Source organism: Hyperolius riggenbachi, chromosome 7, assembly GCF_040937935.1.
Source record: "Hyperolius riggenbachi isolate aHypRig1 chromosome 7, aHypRig1.pri, whole genome shotgun sequence".
In the NCBI taxonomy this organism is placed as follows: domain Eukaryota; kingdom Metazoa; phylum Chordata; class Amphibia; order Anura; family Hyperoliidae; genus Hyperolius; species Hyperolius riggenbachi.
In genome coordinates this window covers 93,197,726-93,225,092 of record NC_090652.1, presented here as the reverse complement: position 1 = coordinate 93,225,092, position 27,367 = coordinate 93,197,726, and the positions used below count along the sequence as shown (strand labels likewise).

At 45.0% G+C, this 27,367-nt stretch overlaps 1 protein-coding gene across 1 annotated transcript in view; it reads left to right on the top strand.

Annotated features, from left to right (window-relative positions):
• The window catches only part of NHERF2 (NHERF family PDZ scaffold protein 2), a 138,570-nt gene that overhangs the window by 14,520 nt on the left and 96,683 nt on the right, over positions 1-27,367 (top strand). The window contains exon 2 of the mRNA XM_068247297.1: positions 9,440-9,676. Coding sequence (XP_068103398.1) covers positions 9,440-9,676 — 237 coding nt within the window. The remainder of the gene's footprint in view (positions 1-9,439; positions 9,677-27,367) is intronic.

Sequence of the window (27,367 nt, the reverse complement as noted above, 5' to 3'; positions counted from 1 at the left end):
GTCACTAAGCTCCTTACTATATGACTGGGGTCACTTGGCTTCCTCTGACATGTCTATGATCTGTAAACTTCCTGTAATTTGGATGTGGTCACATCTGTGATAAGGCTATGGTCACTAAACCTTCTGTGACATGGTTATAGCCACTTGGCTTCCTGGGACATGGCTATGGTGACTAAACTTTCTGTGACATGGCTATAGTGACTAAACCTTCTGTGACATGGCTATGGTGACTTAACCTTCTGTGACATAGCTATAGTGACTAAACCTTCTGTAACATTACTATAGCCACTTGGCTTCCTGTGACATGGCTATGGTGAAGAAACCTTCTCTGACATGGCTATGGTGACGAAACCTTCTCTGACACGGCTATGGTGACTAAGGCCCAGTTCACATTGACCTAAAAAAATGAAAGGTTTAGTAGACCATAACAAAATGGAGAGAATGGATGCGAACGGATCCAATGTAACCAATAGATCCAGTCACATTGGTCCGTTTGAACAGAGCCGTTTGGCCTGTTCCGCTACAAGGACTGCAAGTTTGGATCTGCAGCTATTTTTCTGGATCAACAGATATGTCACATTGCCCGCATGCTAACGGGATAGAGAGTCACGAATGGAAAACTGATTTACACAGATCAGTTTTCTATCTGTACCAGTGTAAACTGGGCCTAAGCCTTCTGTGACATGACTGTGGTGACTAAAGTGTTTGTGACACGGCCTTCCCTGTCTTTTTTGTGGTCTGTGTTTTTTTTAATCCATGGTTGGTGTAATTTCAAGTTGTAATACCTTCACCTGACATGCTAAGTATAGTGAACGTGGTTCCTCCAATATTTTGGTCTCTTGTGAGTACGTTTTTATGTCTATTTGGCAGCAACAGTTTGAAAACACCTATGTAGAGGCAAAGAATACATTTACATCTTGTAGCGTTAAAGCAGTGGTCCTGCGTTTTGTTTGGGGGGCCAGTAAAAAGGTCTCGGGGGGCTGTATTCGGCCTGCGGGCAGTACTGACCCCCAAACACAAGGGCCTCGATTCACTAAAGGGTGCTAACTGTTAGCATGCCAGTGAAAAGGCACTTAAGACGCGAAAAAGGGCGCTTCACGCGCTAATATGCGCGCAAGCGTTTGCGCGTGCATAGGTTAGCGCTGCGCAGTGCGCGCGAACGGTGCAGCGTTTTACACGCGAACGGTGCAACGTTTCGCACGCACTGGTGCGACTTTTCGGGCGCACCAACTTAATGCGTGATCAGTAACAGCTTTGGATGTGCAAACTACTTAGCACTCTAGTTTGCACGTCCAAAGCTTTTAGGCGTGCTAACTGCGTTAGCACCCTTTTGTGAATCAAGCCCAAGATGTATAACTTATATATAGATGTGGCCCACTGCACCTTTAAATATCGGAGGCCCGCATATAGAATAGCAGTGCTGGCACCACCCATCCACATACAGTAAACAATCATTCGCTGGCTTCAAATCCAATTCTGCATCAGGTGACTTCTATCTAACTAGATGGCAGGTTGTCACCTGGGTATGCTTCACTGGTGCACAAAGATGTTCTTCGGACGCTGCATGACTGAATGGCTACTGCTGGGAGTACTCCTCCGGGCATGATTGGGGGGGAATCAATACCTAGATTCAATGGAATGTTTTCAACATAATTTTATGTATGTTCCGGCCCCTCAGCAGTCTGAAGTATGTTGACCTGGCCCTTGACCGAAAAAATTTGAGGACCCCTTGTCTAAAGCATTAAACACAACGTTAAAATCCTAAAAAAAAAGTGATGTAAGATGTATTGTACTCTGCAAAATCACATATCTTTTCCAACATAGATCTCGATTTTACAGTGTCATGTAATGGCTTGTTTTTTTCTCTGGATTGCATCTGAATGCATGTATAAACAAGGTAGAAAACTCCCTTCTATATCCAGGGGAAAGCAAATAACTTTCTCTCATTTATTTGCTCACAAATTACTTAATTAGCAATCTGATAGGTTGTCCTGCAGCTGGCAACGATATCAGTTAGCTTCAGTGAGGTGCAATATGCATTGAAATTACACAAGAGTAGTCTTATAGTGTTTCATATTCATTTTTTTCCCCCCCCCCAAAAAACATCTTTTTTATTTTAAACTGTGTGGAGTCTCCTCTCTTCCCCTCCCAAGGACTGTGTGACAGAAAACAGGAAGTGAAGTGTAATCTCTGCAACAGGAATGATTAGATTATCTGTGAGGTTTTTTGTTGCTATCATTATTCCTGTGGAGAAGATTCATCTCCCCTCCTCTTCCTGTGAGAGAGATACTCGAGAAAAGGAAGTGTTGCTGCACAACAGGAAGTGAGGTGGAATCTCGACAGTGAGGAACATACGCAGCAGTATAAACCTGGTAAATGATCTTAACTCTTCCTTATTCTGCTAAAAACTAAAAAGAAAAGTTTTGATTGAAGTTACACTTCAAACACAGCACAAATGGTATAAAATATGCATGTAGTCCAATATAGATCCTATTTTCTTTCTTCAGCCAACAGGGAGTTTCACTTTTAGTTGCCAGGCCCCTAATCTCCATAATGACCCATGTGACTTTGTGTCACTGATATTTATATTTCATATACATTACTTCCTGATATAATGAATTGTATTTGTAGTACAACTAAGAAATGGAACATTTGTAGCACAGAAACAAGTCTCAGGCTAGAAACCCTCCACGAGCGATTTCTAATAGCTAGCGATTTGAAAAAGCTCTTGCTAATGCAATGCTATGGGGGATTTTTTATAAAATTACATTGCTCAAGTGGGATCACACCCATAGCATTACATTAGCAAGAGTTTTCAAATCACAAAATGCTCAGAAAATCGCTCCTAGTGGGTTTCTGGCCTCATACTGTTTTCCAGTTCAGGAAGAGTTAGGAAACTTCACTTGTTATCCATGCAAATGAGCGTCTCTGAGCTCAGCTACAGTGCTGTTTTCTGAGGCACTTATACTTCAAAGAAACAGTGACAGGCAGCTTCAGATAAGATTTTTACTGCAGGGAAGTTGAAAGGGTTATTAGCCCTGCTCTGTTTAATAGTTTTAAATACAATGTGGACCACACTAACTTTTTAGTAGGAGAGCTTTTCGGTCTCTTTTAGTCCCGTATACTTTCCTTGTGGTTTTGGGTTACCCCGAGCTGCTTGGTTACTCTGTTAAATTGCAAATATGATAGAATGATGCAATGCTATAAAAAAAAGCTATATACTTAACAGCTGTTATTTCCCACAATGCAACAAGGCTCCCACAGGGTGATGTCAGAACCATGGTCCTGACATCACACTGTGGGAGAGGTTTCACAACAATATCAACAACATGTATCGATCGGACATGCTGGAAAATTCCGGGCTTACATGCTCGATTGGGTGCGAGACGGTCGCAACATGCAATAATCACGAATGGCAAATACGAAGGAACCCCCGGCTGCTGTCCCCACTAATGCTTCATTTCCGCCCCCCCCCCCCCCCCCCCCCCCCCAACCTGGTGCCTGTGCCTTGTTTGGCAGGGAAAAAAGTTATGTTACCATAAATGCCAGACTATACAGGTAGCTTTTCAAGGGTTGGAAATTGGGTGTGGCATTCTAAGGGGTAAGGAGAGCATGACAGAAGGCTTTGATTTTAAAGGTTTCTAGTTGAACTCTGGGGGTGGTCAACTTCCCTCCTATTGCCTTTCAGTTTGCAATTATCAAATGTGCACGCTGTGCACATGGGCTTTTACATTCTAAATATGTGCTTCAGAGTCAATCTCCTTCACACCTATGTCTAACCATTTCTAAAGGTTGTATCTGTGCTTTCATCCTGCTGATGTCACGTCTGTTGTCCTTGTAAACAGCGTCCGTCTAAGGGTTACAAAGGCAGTGTCATATCGTGTCTGGTTCTTTCAAAGCGGGCTGAGATCATTGTCATGTTGTGCCGGGTGCCTTCATTGTCACCAAGCTCAGTGTCACATTGTGTTCGCCTCTGTGAGTTAACGTCCCATTCCGCTAGAACTCAAAACCCTTCATTTTTTGTTGTTTTTTGTTTTGTTTCTTTTTGTGAAAAGTGAAGAGGTCACTGCTTTCTCGGCTGCCACAACTGTGACATTTAGGCAAGGTATCCGTTTTTTTAGAGTTTGAAAAAGTCCAAAGTTTAATTTTAGTTCTAAACTTCAGTCTAACAGGACTGGCAATTTCTGGATGTCTTATGGATGAGAACTGAAGGGGCTTGAAGTGTGGGAAATATAGGGATATTATTTGTTCCATCACAGAAAATCCTTCCTTTTATGGCTAAGCTAAATGAAAACACTGCCTTGATTGTGAAAACAGAGGCAGTTGTTGTTCTGCTGTGGCTTTGCAGTGACATTATCTTGGCTTCCCTTCCAGCCAGGGTAGACACTAATAGCCTGGTTTTCTAAGGATCTGCAGGGCTGAAGTTTGAAGAACTTTGAATCTCGCAGACCCGCTACATAAAAGTTATCGCAAATGAGAAATACATTAAGAACTGTACACTAAGTTTTAAAAACTACTCAATTGTGTGAGCTTTGGGGGTTGCAGCAGGCATTTACTTACCTACAGGGGGCTGCTCAGTAGCCCACCGTCTATATGGAGGCCTCCATTTTCTATCTTCCTGTGCTGCAGAACCGCGGGTTTCTGCAGTAATGTTTTCGGCAGCTGCAATGCATGCTGGGGATGCATGATGCATGCTGGCAGATGCTGTTACCATTGATGTGATTACATCGCATGGCCAGGAGATGTATCCACATCAAATTTCCCGGCATGCATTGCGGGTCCCTGGCATGCATGGTGCCACCTGTGGACACAGGATATTACAGCAGGAATTATAACTTGTGGCAGAGGGACACAGAAAATGGAGGCTTCCATATAGGTAGGGCTATGGACCAGCTCTCGTAGGTAAGTTAATGCCTGCTGCACCCCCCAAAGCCCACACAATTAATGAATCTCCCTAAAGACTCATACACATGCCTGACTTGGCTGGGGGAGCCGATAACGACCGCCTCAGCCAATAATCAGGCATGTGTATGCCAGCCGGCGAACCCAACCCGCAAGCAGATCTAGTCACTCCCAGCAACGCTGATTCCCTCCCCCCCCCCCCCCCTCATTGCATTACAGCAATTCGTCAGTTACACAGTTGACACGTGTGTGCAGCCCGGCCCAGAAATTTCACTCAAGGGGACCAGGTGCTGATCCTCGATTGACGACATCCGTCAAAGGTGTGTACGCAACTTTAGAAAGAGGGTTGTTTGCAATGTTTTCTGAACTTAGGAGCACCCAGGTGTTCAGTAAATTTGGGCTGGAATCAGCATGATTGCTTTCAGGTTTTCTTTGCTCAATACTGGGTTTATTTGGGCTTCAACAGTTTCAAATTTTGCCAGTCTAATTTTTTTTATGAGCAGATCCCGGTGTGAACATACCACATTGCTCAATTACTGGCGTACAGAAAATATTTAACTCCACCCATGAGCATCAGCACTCCTCCCATTTGCTGATGAAACCCCACCTCTGAAGAACTGGAGCTTTTTGTCAAGCTATGCATTCATTCTGTATGTAAAAAGCTTTGTGTGTGTGGACAGTATGACAAGTAGATCATTACATTTCTTCTACTTGACTTACTCTTGCTGGAAAGGCTTTGAAGCACAAGTGATGCGCGATCAGGTGATCACAACCAGCCAATGCAAACACATTGATCACATGATCATACACCACTACTCTTCATTTCATCTAGCACAGAAAGGGGAATAAGGCAAGACGTGATCAGGACCACCCAACCAGAGACAACCCCTTTATGAATTTCCCTGTAAAAGAAATCACATCGGAATTATTTTTTCTGATGATGACTTATCAAAGTCAGTTTGAACTGTTGGAACTCTTTGATGATCCAAGATGATTCCAAATTTGCATGAGAAAGGAAGAACATGGTAGAAGTTATATTTACAAAGTTGTTTGACTTGCCCAGCTATATTAATAAACTTAGGTGTGTCAGACAAGCATTAAAGCTTTAAATAGAAGGTTCCGAAACAGCTGATTATCCTTTCATGATTACTCATCATCAGCTGCATAATATAAAAAAGTAAAAACACTTCCAGCATTTTATCTTATCTTCTTTACAACTCCTGTGACTCGAGAGCTCTCCAACACCCCTCTGACGGCAGCGTTGTTTTCATGCTTCCCTGGCACAGCTCGCTTTGCGATCTTATTGCTGTACCAGGTTTCACAGTTGGCCACACACTGGCACTACTGAGATCTCCTTAGGCTGGCACTACCCACCTGGCATTCTCAAATGTCTAATGCTCATTGTAGTGACTGAAATCAGCCACTGAGAAGAACTGGGACATGTCTGTGCTCTGAGTAGTCGAGAGGTGTGTTGAAAAAAGAACGGTGACGTAGGAGAACAAATTAAGATCATGTCGCCACTGACTGGTGTCACAGATGAACACGATCGTCGGTGCCAGGTGGCTGCTAATTGACTCAAATTAGTTTAAAGGGAAATTCTTGTCAAACCTGAAAATGTTGCAAGGGAACGGTTTCAATAGACACAGTTAAGCTGCCAAGTCGTTGTAATTTGCACACTGGCACTCATCCTGGTCAGTGAGGTTCCTACGCACTAAATTCACCCGCCTGCCGGAGTCCTTATTTCTGAATTTTAGCCTGTAAATTTTTTTTTCCTCAGTTGTTCCCAGGTTTGAGTTTGTTTCAGCCCCTGTTATTCTCAGGGTCTGATCTACTAAGGTAGCTCCAAGTATATCAGAAGCAATCTGGCAAAAACAAAACAAAAAATAAACAGCAGTTACAAATTGTCTGCTAGTCCTAGTCCTTGCCAGGGTCATAATGGAAAGGGTCAGGGTACTTCAAAGGTTAGTGCATTATCAGTTGCGTGATTGCAGTTTTATATAGATTCCCACAGTGACACCTTATCGGGACAACCATGTTATCAATCTACTCCTCCTCTCACGGGATGCACAACGTACGTTTAAAGCAAACCTTAATTCCCGAATTCCCACATCAGGTGAATAAAGAGAGTTTTCTTCAGCTCCCACACAGACAAATACCGGAATGTGAACTATTAGACTTTTTTTTCACACTTGTTGTGACCTCTGATTAGTTATCAGTGAGAGTTACCTTGTAGTCATTCAGCAGTCCTGGGTTCTTAACCCTTCAAAAAAAAAAGAAGAAAAAGAGAACACAGCTTAGTTCTATGTGGGCTTTGGACTATTTACACGTCTGTTTATTCCTGTTACATGTCACAGCAGGTTCCGTTTAAAGGATACCACAACTGACATGTGGCATAATGAGATAGACATGGGTATGTACAGTGCCTAGCACACAAATAACTATGCTGTGTTCCTTTTTTTCTTTCTCTGCCTGAAAGAGGTAAATATCAAGTATGTAAGTGGCTGACTCAGTCCTGACTCAGACAGGAAGTGACTACAGTGTGACCCTCACGGATAAGAATTTCCCCCTTTTTTATCTCTTTCTTGCTCTCAGAAGCCATTTTCTTCTAGGAAAGTGTTTTATAGTTGGAATTTCTTATCAGTGAAGGTCACACTGTAGTCACTTCCTGTCTGAGTCAGGACTGAGTCAGCCACTTACATACCTGATATTTACCTCTTTCAGGCAGAGAAAGAAAAAAAGGAACACAGCATAGTTATTTGTGTGCTAGGCACTGTACATACCCATGTCTATCTCATTATGCCACATGTCAGTTGTGGTATCCTTTAAAGTGAACCAGAGACGAAGCACCCTTGTGTATTTTACCATAGAAATCAGTGGGAACATTAGAGAAAACATTTACCATGCTCTCTGTTCCATCCTCACTGCTAAAAGTGTCTGTTATCTAGCTGAGATAAGAATCCCGGACTGAGCATTGAGTCTTGCTTTGCTATAATGACTCAGCTATAATGATTCCTGAGCAAAGCCAGCAGGGGGCAGGCTTGGACTTGAAGACAGCAAAGAACACAGTCTCAGCTATAATTATTCTGTAGCAAAGCCAGACCGACTGCTTAGTCGGGATTCTTATCTTAGAGGTGATAACAGGCAAATTAAACAGAGAACAATGTAACAAAGAGCAGATTAGGTGTTTACTGTCATGTTCCCACTGATTTATAAGGTAAAATACATGAGGTTGCTTCATCTCTGGTTCTCTTTAAGGTTCTAAAAATGGTTCTAAATAGCTTAATTTGTGATAGTCCTTGTTTTCCAACGGTGGCCTGGTTTCCTATTTGCAGATCATGGAAGACTCCCACTAGCCCCCACCCTCTTTCTTTCCCACCATTGACCTCCTAAAGGAGGTGGGTTCAGAAGCAGGCCGACAACACTTCCAGGTGCCCTCCCAGCTGGGAAGAGTGATTGGCCATGCTCCCTCACTCAGAAAACAGTGTGATTTGGGAGGACTTCGTTTCAAGGGAGCCATTCTCATTTATGTTCATTTTTTTTTTATTCTCTGAACTTCCCTCACCTTTTCTTTATGGAATTCCACAAGTGGGAACCTGCAGTGTGGGCCCTCTGCCCAAAGCCCAGAACAATGATCATTGTCTTAAGAGAAGTGTTTTCCATAAATGAATGTGGGTGTAGTAAATAGGAGGGCTCCCCAGGGGATAGACCTCTGTAAACAAGGTCACGCACTGAGAGAGGGGTACCATGGAACCACTGCTGGGAACTGGGAAAAATATTACAGGAAACTCATGATTTGGATGTTCACCAATTATTCTATACATCTCCCCCACCCCACCCCCAATAAAGGGGAACTCCAGAGGGTATTAAAAATAGCCCTCATTTTAAAACATCTGTTTTCTTTTGCTTATTAACTACCTGTGCTGAAAATAGACCCTGTTAGCACCTACCTATTGTGTATAAGTATTGTTACTACTTATATTGCTACTACAACCTAATACACGTTAGTACACTAAATGTCCCCATCATTGCTTCTTGCCTGTTTTCGAGGACATTTGAATTGTTGATTATTCTAGCAGAGGGTGGGAACCCCCAAAGTGCCAGGCCAAAGTGTACTTCCTGCTAAATGCAGTCACTCCAGAAATCCCTTGGCACGGGAAAATCGCGGCTAAAAGCGTTAAGTGTTTGCAATGACAGTGACGCTTAGCAATTTTCGATGTGCAGTAGGCATCATTGTAAGCTCACAGGGTCAGGGTTCTCTCGTCCTTTTGTGTCTTAGAAGTATCTTAGAAGTATCTATAGTAAACCATTCTCTGTATTAGTATGTACTCTATGTTTGGCTCTCTTACTCTGCACAGTCCCACGGACTAGGTTGGTGCTTTATGAATCAATAATAATATTATAATCTGCCTGGTGTTTTGGGCTTTGAAAGATCTGTTATGTTTTATGTTACACTGTTTGGTTTGCCTTGCTTTTATCCTCCCCTTGTCGCTTTCCCTGCCGCTGCATTAGTGACACTGTCCCGCCTCTCTCCATCCAGGTGGTTCAGCGCATAAAAGCCATAGAGAATGAAACACGATTGTTGGTTGTGGACAGAGAGGCTGACGAGTATCGGCGGCTTTCACAGACAAGCTCACCGCCAGAGTCACAGCCCAACTCAAGTGCCCCCTCATCCCCGACTGTGGGCAACAACAATGGCGACGTGTGGAAATCTAAGGAGGACACCACGTTGGAGGACGAGATGCAGAATAACCACACCACAGAAAACGGCAAACAGGTACCAAACCTATTCCAGCAAAGCGATTGTGTATCTGAAGGATAAGTCAGGCTAAACCATGCATGTGCCAAATCAGTTCCATACTGGCTGCTGTACAGTAATGCACTCATACAATGTACTGTAGAGATCTGAGAACTTACAGGCTGCCTGTATTTCACGTGTTCCCCACTATTAGCAGTCAGCTGTACAGCTTTCTCAAGTCTCGCCCTGCTCCTTCCACACTTTCTCCCTCCCACCTTCCTGGCCACAGACTTATAACTTTTAGACTGCAGTTAATAACCCAGAAACTACCTGTGGTGGGCCTAGTAAATGCAGACTGGCCAATATAAATTATATATATGGCAGAGCATTGTGAAGGAGGGGCTACTGAGCAGCCAGGAAGTGAGGCGGGAGAGAAGATGCAGCCATTAGCGCTCTGGCCATGTCTTGCCTGGTTCACACTGGCACTATAAACGATCCATTTAGTGGAACTAAATGGACCAGATCCTAACTGTTGTGAATGGATCCTATGTTAATCAATAGGATCAATTTACATTGCTCTGTTAAAACAGTCGTTCAGCACGTTTCACTAAACAGACTGCAAGTTTGGGGAGGCCGGGATAAATTTGTGACAGACGCGTCACATTGGCCGCACACTAATAGAATGGAGGGTCACAGATGAAAAACAAAATGCCTTTTAAATACTGATCTGTTCTATGGATCATTTTTTCCACAGATCAGTTTTTCATCCATGCAGTGTGAACCATGCCTTAGAGGCCTTTTCCGCTCAGCGCGGGTCACTTGTGCTTTCCCACCGACATTAACACTGTAATCGTGATGCCCCATTTCCACTGTGATGATTGCGAGTGCACGACAATTGCATAGAAAACTCGGTACGATGTGATTTTCCTATGCGGTGTGAAGCGTCTCCCCTAATCTTCCAAAGATTGCAGTTGCGCTTTACATAATGCCGAAAAAAATGCAACGCATGGGAAATCACATTTTCAAACAGCTGCAAATCGCGATCAGAATTGCAGCGGGATTGTGATTGCAGTTTGGAGTACATAAGGACTCTTACTGAATACAAAAAAGAGAGCATTTTACCTTTGACTGGCAGCCTGTAACAACTCAGTTGGCAGCAGTTGGTTGGCAGTGAGCAGAGTGGGGAAGCTCTCAGACCAGCAGGCAGCACCACAGCAGAATGTGGAGTATGCGCAAAGACTGCTGATCATGGAAAAACAAGCCATTAACAGGCAGCCGGGGTATCTCCGATATCTTCAGGGAGACAAAAATTAGCAATGAATTGCGATATAATTGCATTACTAGCCTGTGGAGTAGGGTGGGTTTGGCTAAATTCCTAAGTTTCTCTCATCCTGTAAAACGTTTTCCATCCTTCTTTCCTGGTTGTTGTTTTTTTCATTTTACACCTATTTCTCATTTACTGTTACCTGGCTGATTTTGTGGTGTACGCTGTATTGCAGAAAAGAGATAATCTGATTGGCTGGAGCAGTTCTTGTGTCAGAGACACTCACACTATGCCAGAAACATTCCGATCGGTACTGTGTCAGTATTGTATGGATACGTTGTACCACTCTATGGTCTTTTGCAGGTTCCACTGCCACTAAGGAGTAGTGATAGTCATGTCTAGGAGAACTCATGGAGAAGCATGTGATTAGTTTGGTCAGGTGATAGATATGCTAGTCATGATCTAGTGCTAAAGCTGGATGTGATTACAGCAAATCAGAGCTTTGCAAATCTGTCAGCTGATTGCAAATCACATGCTTCTCCATGTATTCTCCTAGACGTGACAATCACTTCCCAGGAGTGGATTCCTGATATTCATTGCATGAACGCCAACGTAGTTCACTGTTCAGAAAAGTTATACTGATTGGACAACACTGCAACGGTCTTGCGTGAATGGGATGCATGGGTCCTTTCTGCTTATCTGCTGAAGAATAATGCAGGGCAGCGATCATCTCATCAACAAAGCTTTCTTCTATGGTTCACTCAATGTTTCTGTAGCACAATCCTCAGCACTCGTCCTGTTGTGTTTAGAGTATCTCAGGGGCCCCTGAGGCTGATCTGCTGGGGGTCTGTTTCCTCTCCCCTCTCTTCCCCACCCCCGCTTCCTGACTCTCTTGCTGGAGTCAGATTTTAGGATTTTGCACAGCGGCATGTAGGGAACGTTACATATTATGCTGAGGCTGTGGAAATCTTCTGGTGACATAAAGCAGAGTATGATGCTGGGGGGATTTTTCTGGACCAAGTTGGGATTTGTCAAGCTGAGGCTCTGCTGAACTTTCACTCCTTAACAACAATTTCTGTTTCTTTTCTGTCAGTTGCTTCCTGTGTGAATAGTTTCACCTTCAAGTGAGTAAAATGCTCTGGCCTGCTGGAATCTGTCTGCATAGAGGCGGAGCAGATCTCTCTTGCTTTGAAATCGTTGTTTTCAGACACTTAAGGCCCATACTCACGGGGGACGGCCGTCGCCGCAACCGCGTGGCACGCGCGTGTTGCGGCGACAGTTCCCCCGTGTGTATGATGCGCGCGCCCCGAACCGTCGCCCGTCGGAGCTGTCGCCAGGCGATTGACATGTTCAATCGCCGGCTACAGTCGTCGCCGCAACCTCGCCGGAACTGTCGCTAGCCCCGCATGTGTATGCGGGCTAGCGACAGCTACCCACACACACCACACGGAGCTTCCGGCGGGGGGGAGGAAACTCGGCGACAGCTTCCGCCGCATCGCTAATCCCTCTGCTGCCGTGTGGATGCAGAGGGATTTGGCGACGAGCTGTCGCCGAACTGCCGCCGAACTGTCGCGCACACGCTCCCGTGTGCGGCGACAGCTACAATTGTACCCCCGTGGGTACTTAGCTTAATGGCCCGTACTCACGGGCTGCAGAAGTGGCCTGTCGCCAGCACACGTGAGCGTGCTAGCGACAGGCCGGCGACAGCTTCTCTCCAGGTCCCTCCGCGTACACACGCGGAAGAGGGACCAGCGGCGAGACGGAAGCTGTCGCCGACGTTCCTCCTCCCCCCGCCGGAAGCTTCATTCACCTCAATGGAGGTTGCTGTCGCTAGTCCGCGTACTCACGCGGACTAGCAACAGTTGCGGCGGAGGTGCGGCGGCGACTGTTGCCATGCGATTGAAACTTTCAATCGCATGGCGACAAGAGCGGCGGGCGACAGTTCGGGGTGCGCGCGTGTGCGACGGCCCATACTCACGGGCGACCTGTCGCCGCAACACGCGCGCGCCGCGTGTTGAGGCGACAAAAGTCCCTCGTGAGTATGGGCCATAATACACACCAGCAGATTACAGCACCTTAAAGCAACTGTGTCAGCACTCAGCTGCACAGCCTTTTAAGCTAGGTAAGCTGCGCCCCCAGTATTAAGTAGCCCTCCTCCCCAGTATAGGTAGCCAGCTGCACCCCCAGCAGTAAGTAGCCCCCCTACCCAGTATAGGTAGCCAGGTGTGCCCCCAGTAGTAAGTAGCCCTCCTCCCCAGTATAGGTAGCCAGGTGTGCCCCTAGTAGTAAGTAGCCCTCCTCCGCAGTATAGGTAGACATTGTGTCCCCAGTATTAAGCAGACCCACTCCCATATATAGGCAGCAGGTGCCCTTCCAGTATTAAGTAGCCTGCTGTGCTCAGTATAGGTAGCCAGGCGTGCCCCCAGTAGTTAGTAGCACCCCTCCCCAGTATAGGTAGCCAGGTGTGCCCCCAGTGGTAAGTTGCACCCCTCCCCATTATAGGTAGCAGGTTTGCCTCTCCCTCCTTCTCTATGCAAAGTCACGAGTGGAGCATTGATGAGGTTACTACTCACTGGCTCTCAGCTTCCACAACCGGTCACCATTCAGCCATGCAACCAGCGTCCTCTCTATGGCCATACGTGCTACTCTGCATGTGACCTGCTGGGACAAAGCAGCAGTGTATCACATGATGACGCAGTCGTTATGGAGATGGGACGCTTGATGGACGCCTGTAGAATGATCGGTGGTGGAAGTGAGTTTGGGCGAGTAACCTCATTTATGCTCTGCTCGCAATTCTGCATAGAGAGGATGGTGAGGAGATAGGGAGGCACCGCAGCTGCATCGGCAGAACAGATAACAAAACCAATACATGCCAGATACGGCCCGCAGGCCTTACTTTGCTCATGACTGGACTAGACTCTCTGAGAAGAGCGCAATAAAAATCTGTGGTGCAGAAAAAGGGCTACTGAATGCCAAGGTGTATTAAGTTGATTTATTTGACGTCAGCTCATCAAGGAACTTCTTTCTACACAGATAAAACAAGCTTTGCCATTCAGTGGCACTTTAGAAATCAGTGCCTGATGTGCATTCTGGTTTTAGAAGTTGTGAGCTAGTCAACACCTTGATTTGAAGTCACTACAGGGTAAACACTGACCTAACTTATCGCTCTTTGTTGATTTGCACTCCAATTGCTCTGTCTTCCCAGAGTCTCCCCAAGCATGCTGGGAAATGTGCGCCGATGCCTACATTTCAGTTTTAATGCGATTGCCAGCAGAGCTGCAGCACAGCCGGAGCTTGTGGGTAAACACACAGTAATTCTGCAGAGGCCAAACATGTAGACCATTTTTGGTTAGGAATAGGGCTGAACTGCACTGATAAGGTTCATGCTTCTTCGTGGGTCAGTCCACACAGTACTGATGTTCCAGTGTTTGCTAGGTGCTGGGAAGCTTAAAGCAAACCTGAAGCGAAAAAAAAGTCTCACATTTTTATTTTCAGTTGTATAGCATTATAACATTGCATCATACTGTCACAGTTGCAGTTTTAAAACCACACGCTCTGTCTTTTAAACTATAAAAACAAAGCAGAAATAATGACCCTTTGAACTTTCCTGCAGTAAAACCTTATCTCAAACTGTCTCTCACTTTATTTCTTGGCTGTTTAAGTGCTTGAGAAAACAGAACTGTATTCATCCAAGTTGGTGGAATAGCTCAGAGAAGCTCTTTTGCATAGATAACAACTGAAGTTTTTTAACTCTTCCTGTTCTGGAAAACAATATGATACTGTTTTCTTCGCCACTAATGCTCTATTTCTTAGCTGTACTACACATGATCTCCTAAGTTTATTTTCGCTTCAGGTTTGCTTTAGTTGCCTAACAATTGTCTGTTGCGTGTGGTTCGGTATTAGTCATGGAGACTAGAGAGAATACGAAGAAATAACAACAAAAGTTGTTTAGGTGATATCTTTAATGACCAACTGTACAAGATTTTTTTTGCAAACTTTCAACACTTTAAGTTTCTTTTTCAGGCATGATACAGAACTGGATCCAGTTCTGAAACATGCCTGAAGAAGAAACTTAATGTGTCAAAAGCTTGCAAAGAAATCTTGTCCAGTTAGTAATTAAAGGTATCACCTAAACAACTTTTGTTGTTATGTCTTCGGATAACAGTTGTCTATCTCTCAGAGACTCTAGCACAGATATCGGCACTACTATGGTTGAGGCGACCAAGCGAGTAAATCCATAGGGAAATTCCGCTAATGTGATGGGTTGTACAATCCCCTCTCGAACTTCCAGGTTTCAGATAGGTAGTAGTAATAATACACTCACACTATTTGGCTGTTTAGAATGCTTCAAGTTATAGAGCTTGCTGTGATTGGAGAACTGTTCCCTTTGGACTTTCTCGCTGGGTCACCTCAACCATACTAGCTCCCAGATATCTCTGCTGATGTTACTAAAGCTGTCCATATACATGGAGTTTTTAATAAGACTATTGTATTGTGTTGCAGAGAATGTAGACTTACCACCGATTAGATGCTCAACAACCCAATACAGGATTGTTTTAAAGCCCCTTTATAAAGTAACTAAATCATGTTTCATGGCTCCAGCAGTTGGTATTTTGTGGTCTCTAAATAAAACACAGAATATTGGTGGCATTTCAGGACAATTTAGGGGAACATTTGTGTTATTTTGCTGTTAAAGCACACTAGAGGTCTTCTTTGAAAGTTACATTGTAAAGTTTGCCAAGGTTTTAGGCTTGGTCAGTGCCTTATGTGTGATGGCTGGTGGCATTGTCCTAGAAAACACTCTGTACCTTGACCAGAGACCTTCTTCCCGTGAAGGACATTGTGGCACCCCTGACAAAGCTGATGTTAACACAGGGCAGTGAGGCATCTCAATTGAATGTGGCACCACTAAAGCCCAATCTACACAATACGATTCTTTGTGCGATTCAATTACGATTCTATTTACGATCCGATTAAATCTGACATGTCCGATCGGGGTTCGATTCGATTCAATTCAATTCGATTTGCCATTGCAAAACAATCCCGATCGGACATGTCGGATTTAATCGGATCGTAAATAGAAGCGTAATCGAATCGCACAAAGTATCGTATCGTGCAGATTGGGCTTGAGTTTATACACACCATATCTAAAACTCGTATGCTGACATAAGACATATAACATTTATATCACCCTTTTTGGTGGCACCGATTTTCATCCCATTTTATAACAATGATCGAATCAGATGGTCGATCTGCTGCCAAGTCGATAGATGTATGGCCACCTTAACTCTTTATAACTCTGTCCTAAACTACAAAAAAAAGTTTGTCCTTGGGCAGGAATTCCTAACACTGCAGGGTGACCTATTGTCTGTGCCCTTAATGGCTGCAGCTCAAGTGCAATTTAAGTCAGAGAAAAATCCTATACAAATATTATTACTAGAAAAAAGCCCACCATGTTTCAAAAAACGTGCGCTGGGGCTTGGCTGCGCCCCCCACCCCCTTCTCCCACCTCCCCCCTGTAATGGCCACGCTCCTGTGCGCTCACGGCATGACAGGCACACGGCTGCTCTGCCCAACGTGATCGCACATCCGCGGTGCGCAGGCACACATCCTCCTGTGGTCCCAAGTCCTCCAGCGTGCTGCACATGCGCACCGGGCAAAACCCACGGACACAGGAGGATGTAGAGACACAGGTTTTATAATTTGGGATTATCAGATTAAATTATTAGAACTTTGACCCCATGGAATGGCTCGTCTGTACAGGAAGTACGTGGGGAGAACTATGTAGGTGGCTGTATCTACACTTATCACATAGAAACATGCAAATATTTAGCATCTCGTGTTTAGGACTGGGACTATTGGGCTACATTCTAATCAGACATGGAAATTAACCACTTAAATAGACTCTAAAGACACAGCCTACAGTCATTATGCTTTATTTTGGTGCAATAAATGGCTGACTAACCAAATGTTTACAGGCGCCATTACCTGATGTGTTGCCAACAGTAGTTCCCAAGGTTGTAAACACGACAGCCATGGAGCCCAGGCATCAAGATAATACACATTACAGACTATACATCCATCAAAGAACCATTAAAGAAATAATTCTGAAAGGAGAGAACCTGTAACGGCCACTTACAGTAGTACGTTGTATGATCATTGCATTAATTATTTTTTTTATATTAAAAAATATATATACGGTTGATAAAATTATATGCACTTTTTATATGCAACAGTAATACATGGTAAAAATGTAAAATCAGAAAAAGTTAACTGAAAGAGGCACTTAAGCCAGGGGGGTGGAAAAAAATCAGTTTTACTCACTGGGGCTTCTACCAGCCCCCTGCAGCTGTCCTGTGCCTTTGCAGTCACTCACAGAGCCCCTGCCGCCAGCTTCTTTCACTTTGCCGACAGGCCTGGCCAGGCGTAGCCTTCTAAGCGCAGGACGCTATTGCGGACGGGAATGCGTAGGAGACGCGTGGCCAGGCCTGTTGGCCGAAAACGAAGGTAGCCAGCAGCGGGGACCGGAGGATCCGAGAGTGACTGCGAGGGCACTGGGCGGCTGCAGGGGACTGGTGAGTAAAACTGATTTTTGTTCCTTAGGCTTGAAGAGACTCAGAGATGAGTCATAAGGCCGCTTTTTGACTTACCCGGGGCTTCCTCCAGCCCCATAAGCACTGATGCGTCCCTCGCCGCCTTCCTGCAGTCTCCCGTTCAGCCGCGGTGAGCTCCGGTAACAGACTCAGTGATGTCAGTCCGGGTCTACTGAGCATGCACAGTAGATCCACGCATGCGCAGGAGACCCAGACTGGCTTCAACTGAGCCCGTTACCGGGGCTCACCGCGGCTGAACGAGAGGCAGCGCAGGGCGACGACGAGGCATGCATCCCTGCTTATGGGGCTGGAGGAAGCCCCGGTAAGTAAAAAAACTGCCTTATGACTCATCTCTGAGTCTCTTTAAGGTTCCCTTTTAAGAAGAACTGTATTGAAAATAAAGTAACGAATAAAATTACTTATTTTTTACAGTATTTATAGATTATTTAGTCAGTGTTTGCCCATTGTAAAATCTTTCCTCACCCTGATTTAGGGCCGGTGCACACTACAAGAACTTTTTAAGCGCTAGAGATTTATAAAACTCTTGCTAATGCAATGCTGTGGGGGATTTTTATAAAATCACATCGCTCCAGTGAGAACTCACATAGAATGACATTAGCAGAGGCTTTTAAAATCACAAAGCGCTCCGAAAAGTTCTTTTGGTGTGCACAAGCCCATACTTTCTGAAATCACAGGTGGCAACATCTTTAGTCCTGGCAGGTGATCCCTGCAGAATGTCCATTTGCTTCTATGCACTGAGGGGGATAATGCTTGCATTGCAGCTGGAAACAGCTGTTATTTCCCACAATGCAATGAGGTTCACAGACAGCAATCTGTCAGGACCTTGGTCATGACATCACAATGTGGGAGGAGTTTTACAACAATATCAGCCACACAGACCCTTCTGATGATCTATTCAAAAAAAGGTACAGATCAATCTTTGGTTAAATGTACAGGCAGCCCCCTAACTACAAACAGGTTCCGCCAAAGTGTTTGTAAGTTGAGTCCCGTGTTAAACATTGTGACATGTGGATAAATAATTTACTTTCGGACAACTCCAGATTTGGACAATATTGTATGAACTATATTTTTTGGTTTTCAATGTGCATATTAAAGTGTTTTAAACTTTTTATATAATACTGTAACATTTAACACCAAAAATTAATAATAAAAAAAACCACAATTGTATATTTTGTTCATGAAGACAGCTTTTTTTGTATCTCTGAAATGTTGTAACTGGAGTCGTTTGTGAGTAGGGGATTGTCTGTATGTACTAATAGTGTGTGTCATGGCAGAGTATGCATGTGTGCACACGTGTGTGATCTGTACATGGGGGATTGGGACAACCCTGGGCCCACATGGGGTGGCGTGTCTATATAGGCAACTGCATGGGTAGAGCTCTATAGGTAGCTGTGCTCCTCTATCACATAGGAATATGCAAATATATAGCATCTCGTGCTTAGGATGGTGATTATTAAAGTACACTCAAATCAAACATGGAAATGACAGACTTAAATAGACTTGAAGCACAATTTACAGTCCTGCTTTAGTTTTAAGTAGTAAATGGCCAACTTTGCAAATGTTTATAGTTGTCTTTGTCTGACTTCCTGGAACTACCAGTCATCAGTGGTTGCAGCTTATCAGTTTTGCGCATTGGAATACATAGGAATGCCCTATATCTTATTTTTTCCATACAAATGCCTGTTCTAATTCTGCTTGCATCAGATTACCCTAACTTGCTGCTGCTGCTCCCCCCCCCCCCCCCCAGTCTACTTATACCCAAGTGTAAAATACAGAATGCGGTATTTACCGACCTGAATTATTTTACCAAACTGCCCTTAGTGAATTGAGGCCACTATGCATTTAAAAAACCCATAGAAGCAGCAGTAGAGTATAGTATCGTGTTAGCCATCAGTAAAGGCTGCAAGTTTTAAATCAGGATGGATCCATATTCACAACTTCCTGCTTTTAAAAAAAATAAGTTTGAAGTGGGCTTTTACATTTGCAGCCCCTGCCCATAGAACTGCAGAGGATGTTGGCGTGTAGCTGTCACACAGATAACTGCCAGATCAGCAACCTGCTGACAACTGTTCCTAACTTTTTCTGTCGCCCAGCGAAGCGATTTTTTTTCTCTTGTGGCTCTTAATGCCTTGAGCCTGGTTTTCCCCCAGACATCCCTGCATTGTGTCTCCCTGCACACTCTGCTCCAGTGATTTCCCTGGAGCTAGAGCAGTTCCCCAGTTGTCATTCTGTCTCTTAACAGATTCATGCTGGTATAATTGCTACTGTTGTCCTTTTATGCTGTGAGCCATGTCTGCCTCCCCAGTTGCCTCCTATGAAAGGAGCTGTCAGTGTGGAGATCCAGACATCTGTGTGCTGCTGTACTGTGTACACACAAACGTATACACACACACACACACACACACACACACACTCGCACCTACACACACACACACACACACACACACACACACACACACACACACACACACACACACACACACACACACACACACACACACACACACTCACACCTACACACACCTACACACACCCACACACACCTACACACACCTACACACACACACCTACACACACCTACACTCACACACACACACACACTCACACACACACACACCTACACACACCTACACACACACACACACACACCTACACACACACACTCACACACACACACACACACACACACTTACACTCACACACACAAACACACACACTCACACCTACACACACCTACACACACCTACACACACACACACACACACTCACACCTATACACACACACACACACACACACACACCTACACTCACACACTCACACCTACACACACCTACACACACACTCACACACACACACACCTACACACACCTACACACACACACACTCACACACACACACACACACCTACACACACACACACACACACACACACACACACCTACACACACACACACACACACACACACACCTCTACACACACACACACACACACCTACACACACACACACACACACACACACACCTACACACACACACACACACACACACACACCTACACTCACACACTCACACACACACACCTACACACACACTCTCACACACACACACCTACACACACACACACTCACACACACCTACACACACACACACTCAAACACACACACACACACACACACACCTCTACACACACTCACACACACACACACACACACACACACTCACACACACACACACACCTACACACTCACACACCTACACACCTACACACACACCTAAACAAACACACACACACACACACTCACACACACACACACACACACACACACACACACACACACACACACACACACACACACACACACCTACACACACACACACACACACCTACACACACACACTTACACACCTACACACACACACACACACACACACACGCACACCTACACACACACACACACACATGCACACCTACACACACACACATACGTGCACACACAAGTATACACACACACACACACCTACACATGTATACACATACACATGTATACACATACGCACGCCTACCCACACACAGGAAGGCAGGCTTGCCTTGTACCAAAGGGTCCAACTAAACAGGGTACTTATGTGAGTATCATTTTCACGCTCCCGGTAACGATACGATCGACAGACCGTCGTTGTGCTGTCACTGAATACAAATGTGCACCACCATCGTTTTGCATGTTGCAAAATGGCAGAGAATGCTTTTTTTTTTACATCCGCAGGTTAGCGTGTGTACATCGCTTTACCCTTATGAGGAAGAAGAAACAACTACTGCAGGTAATGAGTACCAGCAGCACCACTGGATTTTAATTGAGGTGTTTAGGTACAGTTTAAAGTAATACTGAAGTGACTGTAGGAAAAATCAGATACTCACCAATGGAGAGTGAGCGCAGGAGATTTGGACACAACCGGCGCCACCATAGGCCGTAATAGGAATTACGGCTATAGTCAGCAATGCTAGCACTGCTGCAACTTCGGTGCCGTCAGAAGACAGAGCTGAAGTTACTTCTAAAACACTGTAATTTGCCTTCCAGCAATAGCAGGAAGCCGAATTACATCATTCCCCACTAACCACGTGGAACTAGAGGGGGATTAGTATTCAACGCCGCCGGGAACTTGTGCAGCAGCAGGATAAGCTATACCGGCCGTATCCTGCGCCCAAGTCTCCCGGCGGCCAATTCATATGTATGCTATGGAGAGGGAAGGCTCTGGATCCTATAGCGCCTTCCTGTTCCTCTCGCGTTCCTTAATTTCAGCAATGTCACCCCCATTCCAGTTATTTGACCAACACTGAAGCAGAGGGCAGCCCTGTCAGGAGACACCTGTGTGCACTTGAGGTTTTCAGCTGAGGCAACTATTGTTTGGGCTGAGGTAAATGTAAAGGGTGCATTTAAATGAGTAGTTTTCTGAAGGCAGAATAGAGTTCCTTCATCCGTGGAGCTTCCCTTTTCACTTTTCTCCCCTCTCCCGCCTCACCTCTCCAGAGTTCTTTTCCTGGCCCGGTAATTGCCATGCTTGTGAAGTTTCGTGTCTTCTTGCCAATCCTGGCTCTCCCGTCTCTGCAAATCACTCTAATTGTCTGGGAACGCTGCAGGTTCCGGATATTATTCATTGCAATTATATCCACTGCTAATTTTTTTGTTGTCTGTAGCTTTGCCATTACCTGTTCTAAAGAAAGGGGAAATCATTGATCTGCACATATCCTGCGTATCCACTGACATTGCATGCAGCGCTTCACTGAGGCAATAGAGTCAGGCAATAGAGTCATTCCCTGGAGTGCCTGTACTTAGATGACCTTATACTCTGATGTCCCCAACATATACATATACATGTACACACACACACACACACACACACACACACACACACACACACACACACACACACACACACATATACACACACACACACACACACACACACATACATACACAGACACACATATACACACACAATCACACACACACACACATGACAGGGCACATATCTAAAGATAGCCTTTAGCTTAGTAAGCAGAGTCACCGATTGTTACTTTTTTTGTACACACTTGCAAAAATTGCCGCCCATCAAGGATTGGGAAATGATCCTTCAGGCGACAGTTTGAGGTTAGCGATGTTTTCTGTTGCTATGGAGGTGGGGGGAGGGAAGACGATTGGCAGATGGAGGTGTGGCAATAATCGGTCGGAGGAACTTGAAAATAGCATTGTGATGGGTCCTGCTCGGGCATCGGGGGCAATAATGATCTGACAAGATGTGTGGCTAGCTTTACAGCTGGGACCCACTAAGAATCGCAATCCCAAAACACCAAGCGATTTTCGGAGTGTTTTGAAGCAATGTGATTTCACCCTTCAAAATGCTGCAAGCAAGCCGATCGCTAATCACAAAGTGCAAAGTACAAATCGCAAGCACTGGTGATAAGCATAGTGGAATCGCTCACATAGGGTTCCACTGTTGAAGCACTTTGCCAATCACCAACAATCAGCAAGTGCTGGAAAAGCTCTCCTAATGGGTCTTTTCCAATATGAAACGCGATCACAATCGAGCTGCGATGCGATTGCGTTTACAACCAATTTCCACTAATGCGATTGAGGTACTATACTCAGTATAAAGAGCTCAATCGCATCCAAAATGCTGCAGGACGACATTTGCACTCCGGACACAATCGGATTGCAGTAATGGAAATGGCTGCTGCTGTTTCCATTTGTTTTACTGTACCCTGCTTTTTGCGATCGGAATCAGATTGCAAAACACAGGGTAGTGGAACAGAGCCCTAAAAGTGACTTTCTTGATGGCAGATTGACGAGAGACCTGTGCACAGTTCTTAGAGTATTGCTTTAAGTCCAGCAGATTTTCACTGAGATGGTTGTGTCCGTCTCGCCCAGGGATGGGTGGTGTCCCTTAGTTTGTGCACTGACAAACGTCAATGGGGAAAAGACATCCTTATTGGCTATCGCCCAATCAACAGCAATGCTGGCCCTGATCCAGGCTGCAGATCTTATCCAGGCCAGGCCATTGTATGCTGCTGGAATTTGGGTTGCTACATGTACTGTTTGTGTTCCCACCGAAGCTGATCTGTCTCGTTTTACAGCTGTGAGCCTCCCTGTCTAATCCTGACTGGCCACATTCATGTCAAGCCCAAGTTGCTCTGGGTAGGTAGCCGCTAAGGGGGAACTATGGCTTATACAAACCATGCAATTGTCCCATCAGGTCGGCGGGTTGATCGATCATTTCCAGCATCTTCGATCTGCTTCAGATCGAGAAAGGGATCGAATTTTGAGATCCCTTTCTCATTCAGGAGAAGATGGGACATGCTGGAAATTATTGATTGATCCATCAATCCAATGTGAAAATGTGAGCGCCCCTGAGGGACAGTTAAGTGTGAAGACAATATACACTCTGTACAGCGCTGCGGAAGATGACAACGCTCTATAAATAATAATAATGGCGTGTACAAGCCGTAAGGTGCCCATTAATAGTACAATATTTTCCTCAGATCCTCTTCAAGCACGACCAAGGCCATGCTGAACACGTGCAAGCACAGCTGCGCCTGCGCAATAGCATGGAGCGTTTGTGCTTGCAGAGGAGCACGGCCTAGATCAGATGTCGGAAATCATTGGGGGTTCCGCGAGTGGCAGCGGGGGACCAAAAGGCTCTGTGGGAAGCCTTCTTCTTAGGTAAGTACAGTATTTCCTTTTTGACCTGAGCCTCAGCTTGGGTACACTTTAAAGAGGAACATTAAAGTGTACCAGAGCCGAGGGGAAAAACAGATTTATACATACCTGGGGCTTCCTCCAGCCCCATGTGCTCGGATCGCTCCCACACCGCCATCCTCAGTCTTCTCGGTCCTCTTTACCGGGTCCCATTACTTCCTCCAGTCGCGGCCAGTCTGCGCAAGAGAAGTGGGCCCTCTATGTATTCTTCCGGGGGCTGCTGGAGAGATATACGTAATTAGCTCACCCCCCCTTGCGTCAGACTGGCCGTGACTAGAGGAAGTTACGGGACCCGGTACCGGCGCAGGAGAAGGCTGAGGATGGCGGCGTGGGAGCGTTCTGAGCACATGGGGCTGGAGGAAGCCCCAGGTATATATAACATTTTTTCCCCCCTCAGCTCTGGTTTCCTTTAACCAAGGATTGAACTTCATCCCACATCCCACAGGGCAGCACAGTGGCGTAGTGGTTAGCGCTCTCGCCTTGCAGCGCTGGGTCCCCGGTTCGAATCCCAGCCAGGGCACCATCTGTAAGGAGTTTGTATGTTCTCCCAGTGTCTGCGTGGGTTTCCTCCGGGTACTCCGGTTTCCTCCCACATTCCAAAAACATACAGATAAGTTAATTGGCTTCCCCTAAATTGGCCCTAGACTACAGTATTTACACTACATAATACATACATAGACATATGATAATAGTAGGGATTAGATTGTGAGCTCCTTTGAGGGACTGTACAGCGCTGCGTAAGATGTCGGTGCTATATAAATACTAAATAATAATAATAATCCCAATTATTAGCTAATATCCCCTTTCCATCGAGTATTCTTTACCTTTCCTCAAATAGGTCATCAGGGGCTTCTGTGTGGCTGATATTGTGGTGAAACCCCTCCCACAGTGTGATGTCAGGACCATGGTCTTGACAGTTTGCCATCTGTGAACCTCATTGCATTGTGGGAAATAACTGCCAAGCATACAGTATCTCCCTCTGTGCATAGAATCATAGATCACCTAGCAGAATTTAAGATATCACCACCAGTGATACATTTCAGAATGTACCGGTAAATCAGGTAGAGGAATAATTTTATAATGGACAAACACTGCCTAAATGATCTATAAACGAATATTTAAAAACATAAGCAGTTTTATTCATTGTGCTATATTCACTACAGTTCCTCTTTAAGGAAGGCGACACCTCGACACCTTATGTCTGCGAGGAATTCTTGTGTAGGAGCTGCAGGGTGAGGTTGCGTTTACAACATCAGCAATAAAGTCATATAGAATTATACCCTCTTCTTCTGGTGAATGATATACTTGCCCCTCCCTGGCCCTCTAATACAGGAAGAAGAGTTTCAACCTCTTAAACTTTTGCTTACAAGAGAAAATAAGAGAGACAGCAAAACGTGACACAAAATTAATGTGAGGTTAAGAAAAGGTCACCTAAAAATAAGCGCATGTGAAGTCACGACGAAGGAAGCACTGTGTCGCATCAGCCTCGGGTTGTCCAGCAAAGACTGCATCCTCTAAACTTTTATTATTTTCATTCAATACATTCCCGCTTTCTCTTTCCCACTCTCGTCCCTCCGTCTCTCCTGATAGCCGCCAACATTTTACAACTGAAAGTAATAAAACATTTTAAAGCCAGAACTCTTTTTCTAAGAGCTCTGGGGTCATATGTTTTTCCGGCCAGGACACTGTTAGTATGGCGTTTGTATGTTTTCCACCTGTTGCTTCCTCACACATCCCAAAAACCTTCTGGTAGGTTAAATGGTGCCATACTCTTCCCAGACTGGACATGGCAAGAGTAGGAACATTTAAAGTGTAGCCGAGGCTACGTGGTGTAATGTGTATGTACCAGGCTGTTTTACTTTACTTTATTTTGCTGCATAAAAGAGTTACTTTTTAGGCAAAGAAGTGACAGCTTCTGTCTTGTCGGTACCTTTTCGGGGATATAGTAAACATCACTGATAAGCTAATTAGAGCCATAAAAGTTTTCCTGGCAGAATACAACTTCTGTGAAAATAACATCATGAATAAAATTGCTTATTTTTCTACAATATTACTTATAATTTATTTAGTCAGTGTCATCTTATTGTAAAATCTTTCCTCAGCCCGATTTGCATTCATATTTGTATCACTGGTGTTGACATCTTTAGTTCTGCCAGAGTTTGATCTGTACGGAATGTTTGTTACTAAGAGTTCTATGCATAGAGGGAGACACAGCTTGCTTGGTAGTTGGAAAAAGCCCACAATGCAGCGGTTCGCAGACAGCAAACTGTCAGGGCCATGGTCATGACATCACACTATGGGAGGGGTTTCACCACAATATCAGCTATACAGAGGTCCCTGATGATTTATTTAAGAAAAGGCAAAGATATCTCATGGGAAAGGGGGTATCAGCTACAGATTGGGATGAAGTTCAATCCTGTATTACCCTGTGTTTTTTTACCAGTGTATGAAGCTTCCGCAGTAGTCTTTTGTGCTTTGGTGTCCTGCGTTCCCCTGCTTCCCCAGCCTTTCTGGGAACCAGTTGAGCGCAGGCGACTGCTGTCATAAATGAATGCATCCGAACTAGGCATGTGTGAGTCCCCAAACCACACGTGCCCAGTGCAGGTGAATGAGCGCATCTGAACTGAAGCACTAGCAGAGTGGGACCTGTAACACCTGGTGATCCATCAGCTGATATTCCCCAATTAAAATTCCATTTGGGAAAGACCTTGGGTCGTTATGAATTGATTACTGCCTAGCTGTAGTTATTCTGTGTCTTTGATTTTCTGCGCAGCACTTCACTGGTGAAGCAGCAGATATGCAGCAATGGCTCAGGAGAAAGCACATTGCACCAGAAATAATGACAGTGATTACTGGATGAAAAAGCATCATCTTCAGAAAGTGGGTCAAACGCCAGACAGCAAATACTTCTAGCTGTGTGCTTGGTGCGACTGCCTTCCTGTGTCGCCTGGAGGAAAACAACAAGATGCACAGACTGAGGCCTGCAGTGGTGGCACGGCCAGCCCTTGCTGTAGAACTAAAAATCATTCTGTGATTTCTAGTTCTATAGACTGTATCTCACTCCAGGAGGTGGTAAGTAAACACTGCAGGCAACGTTTCAGG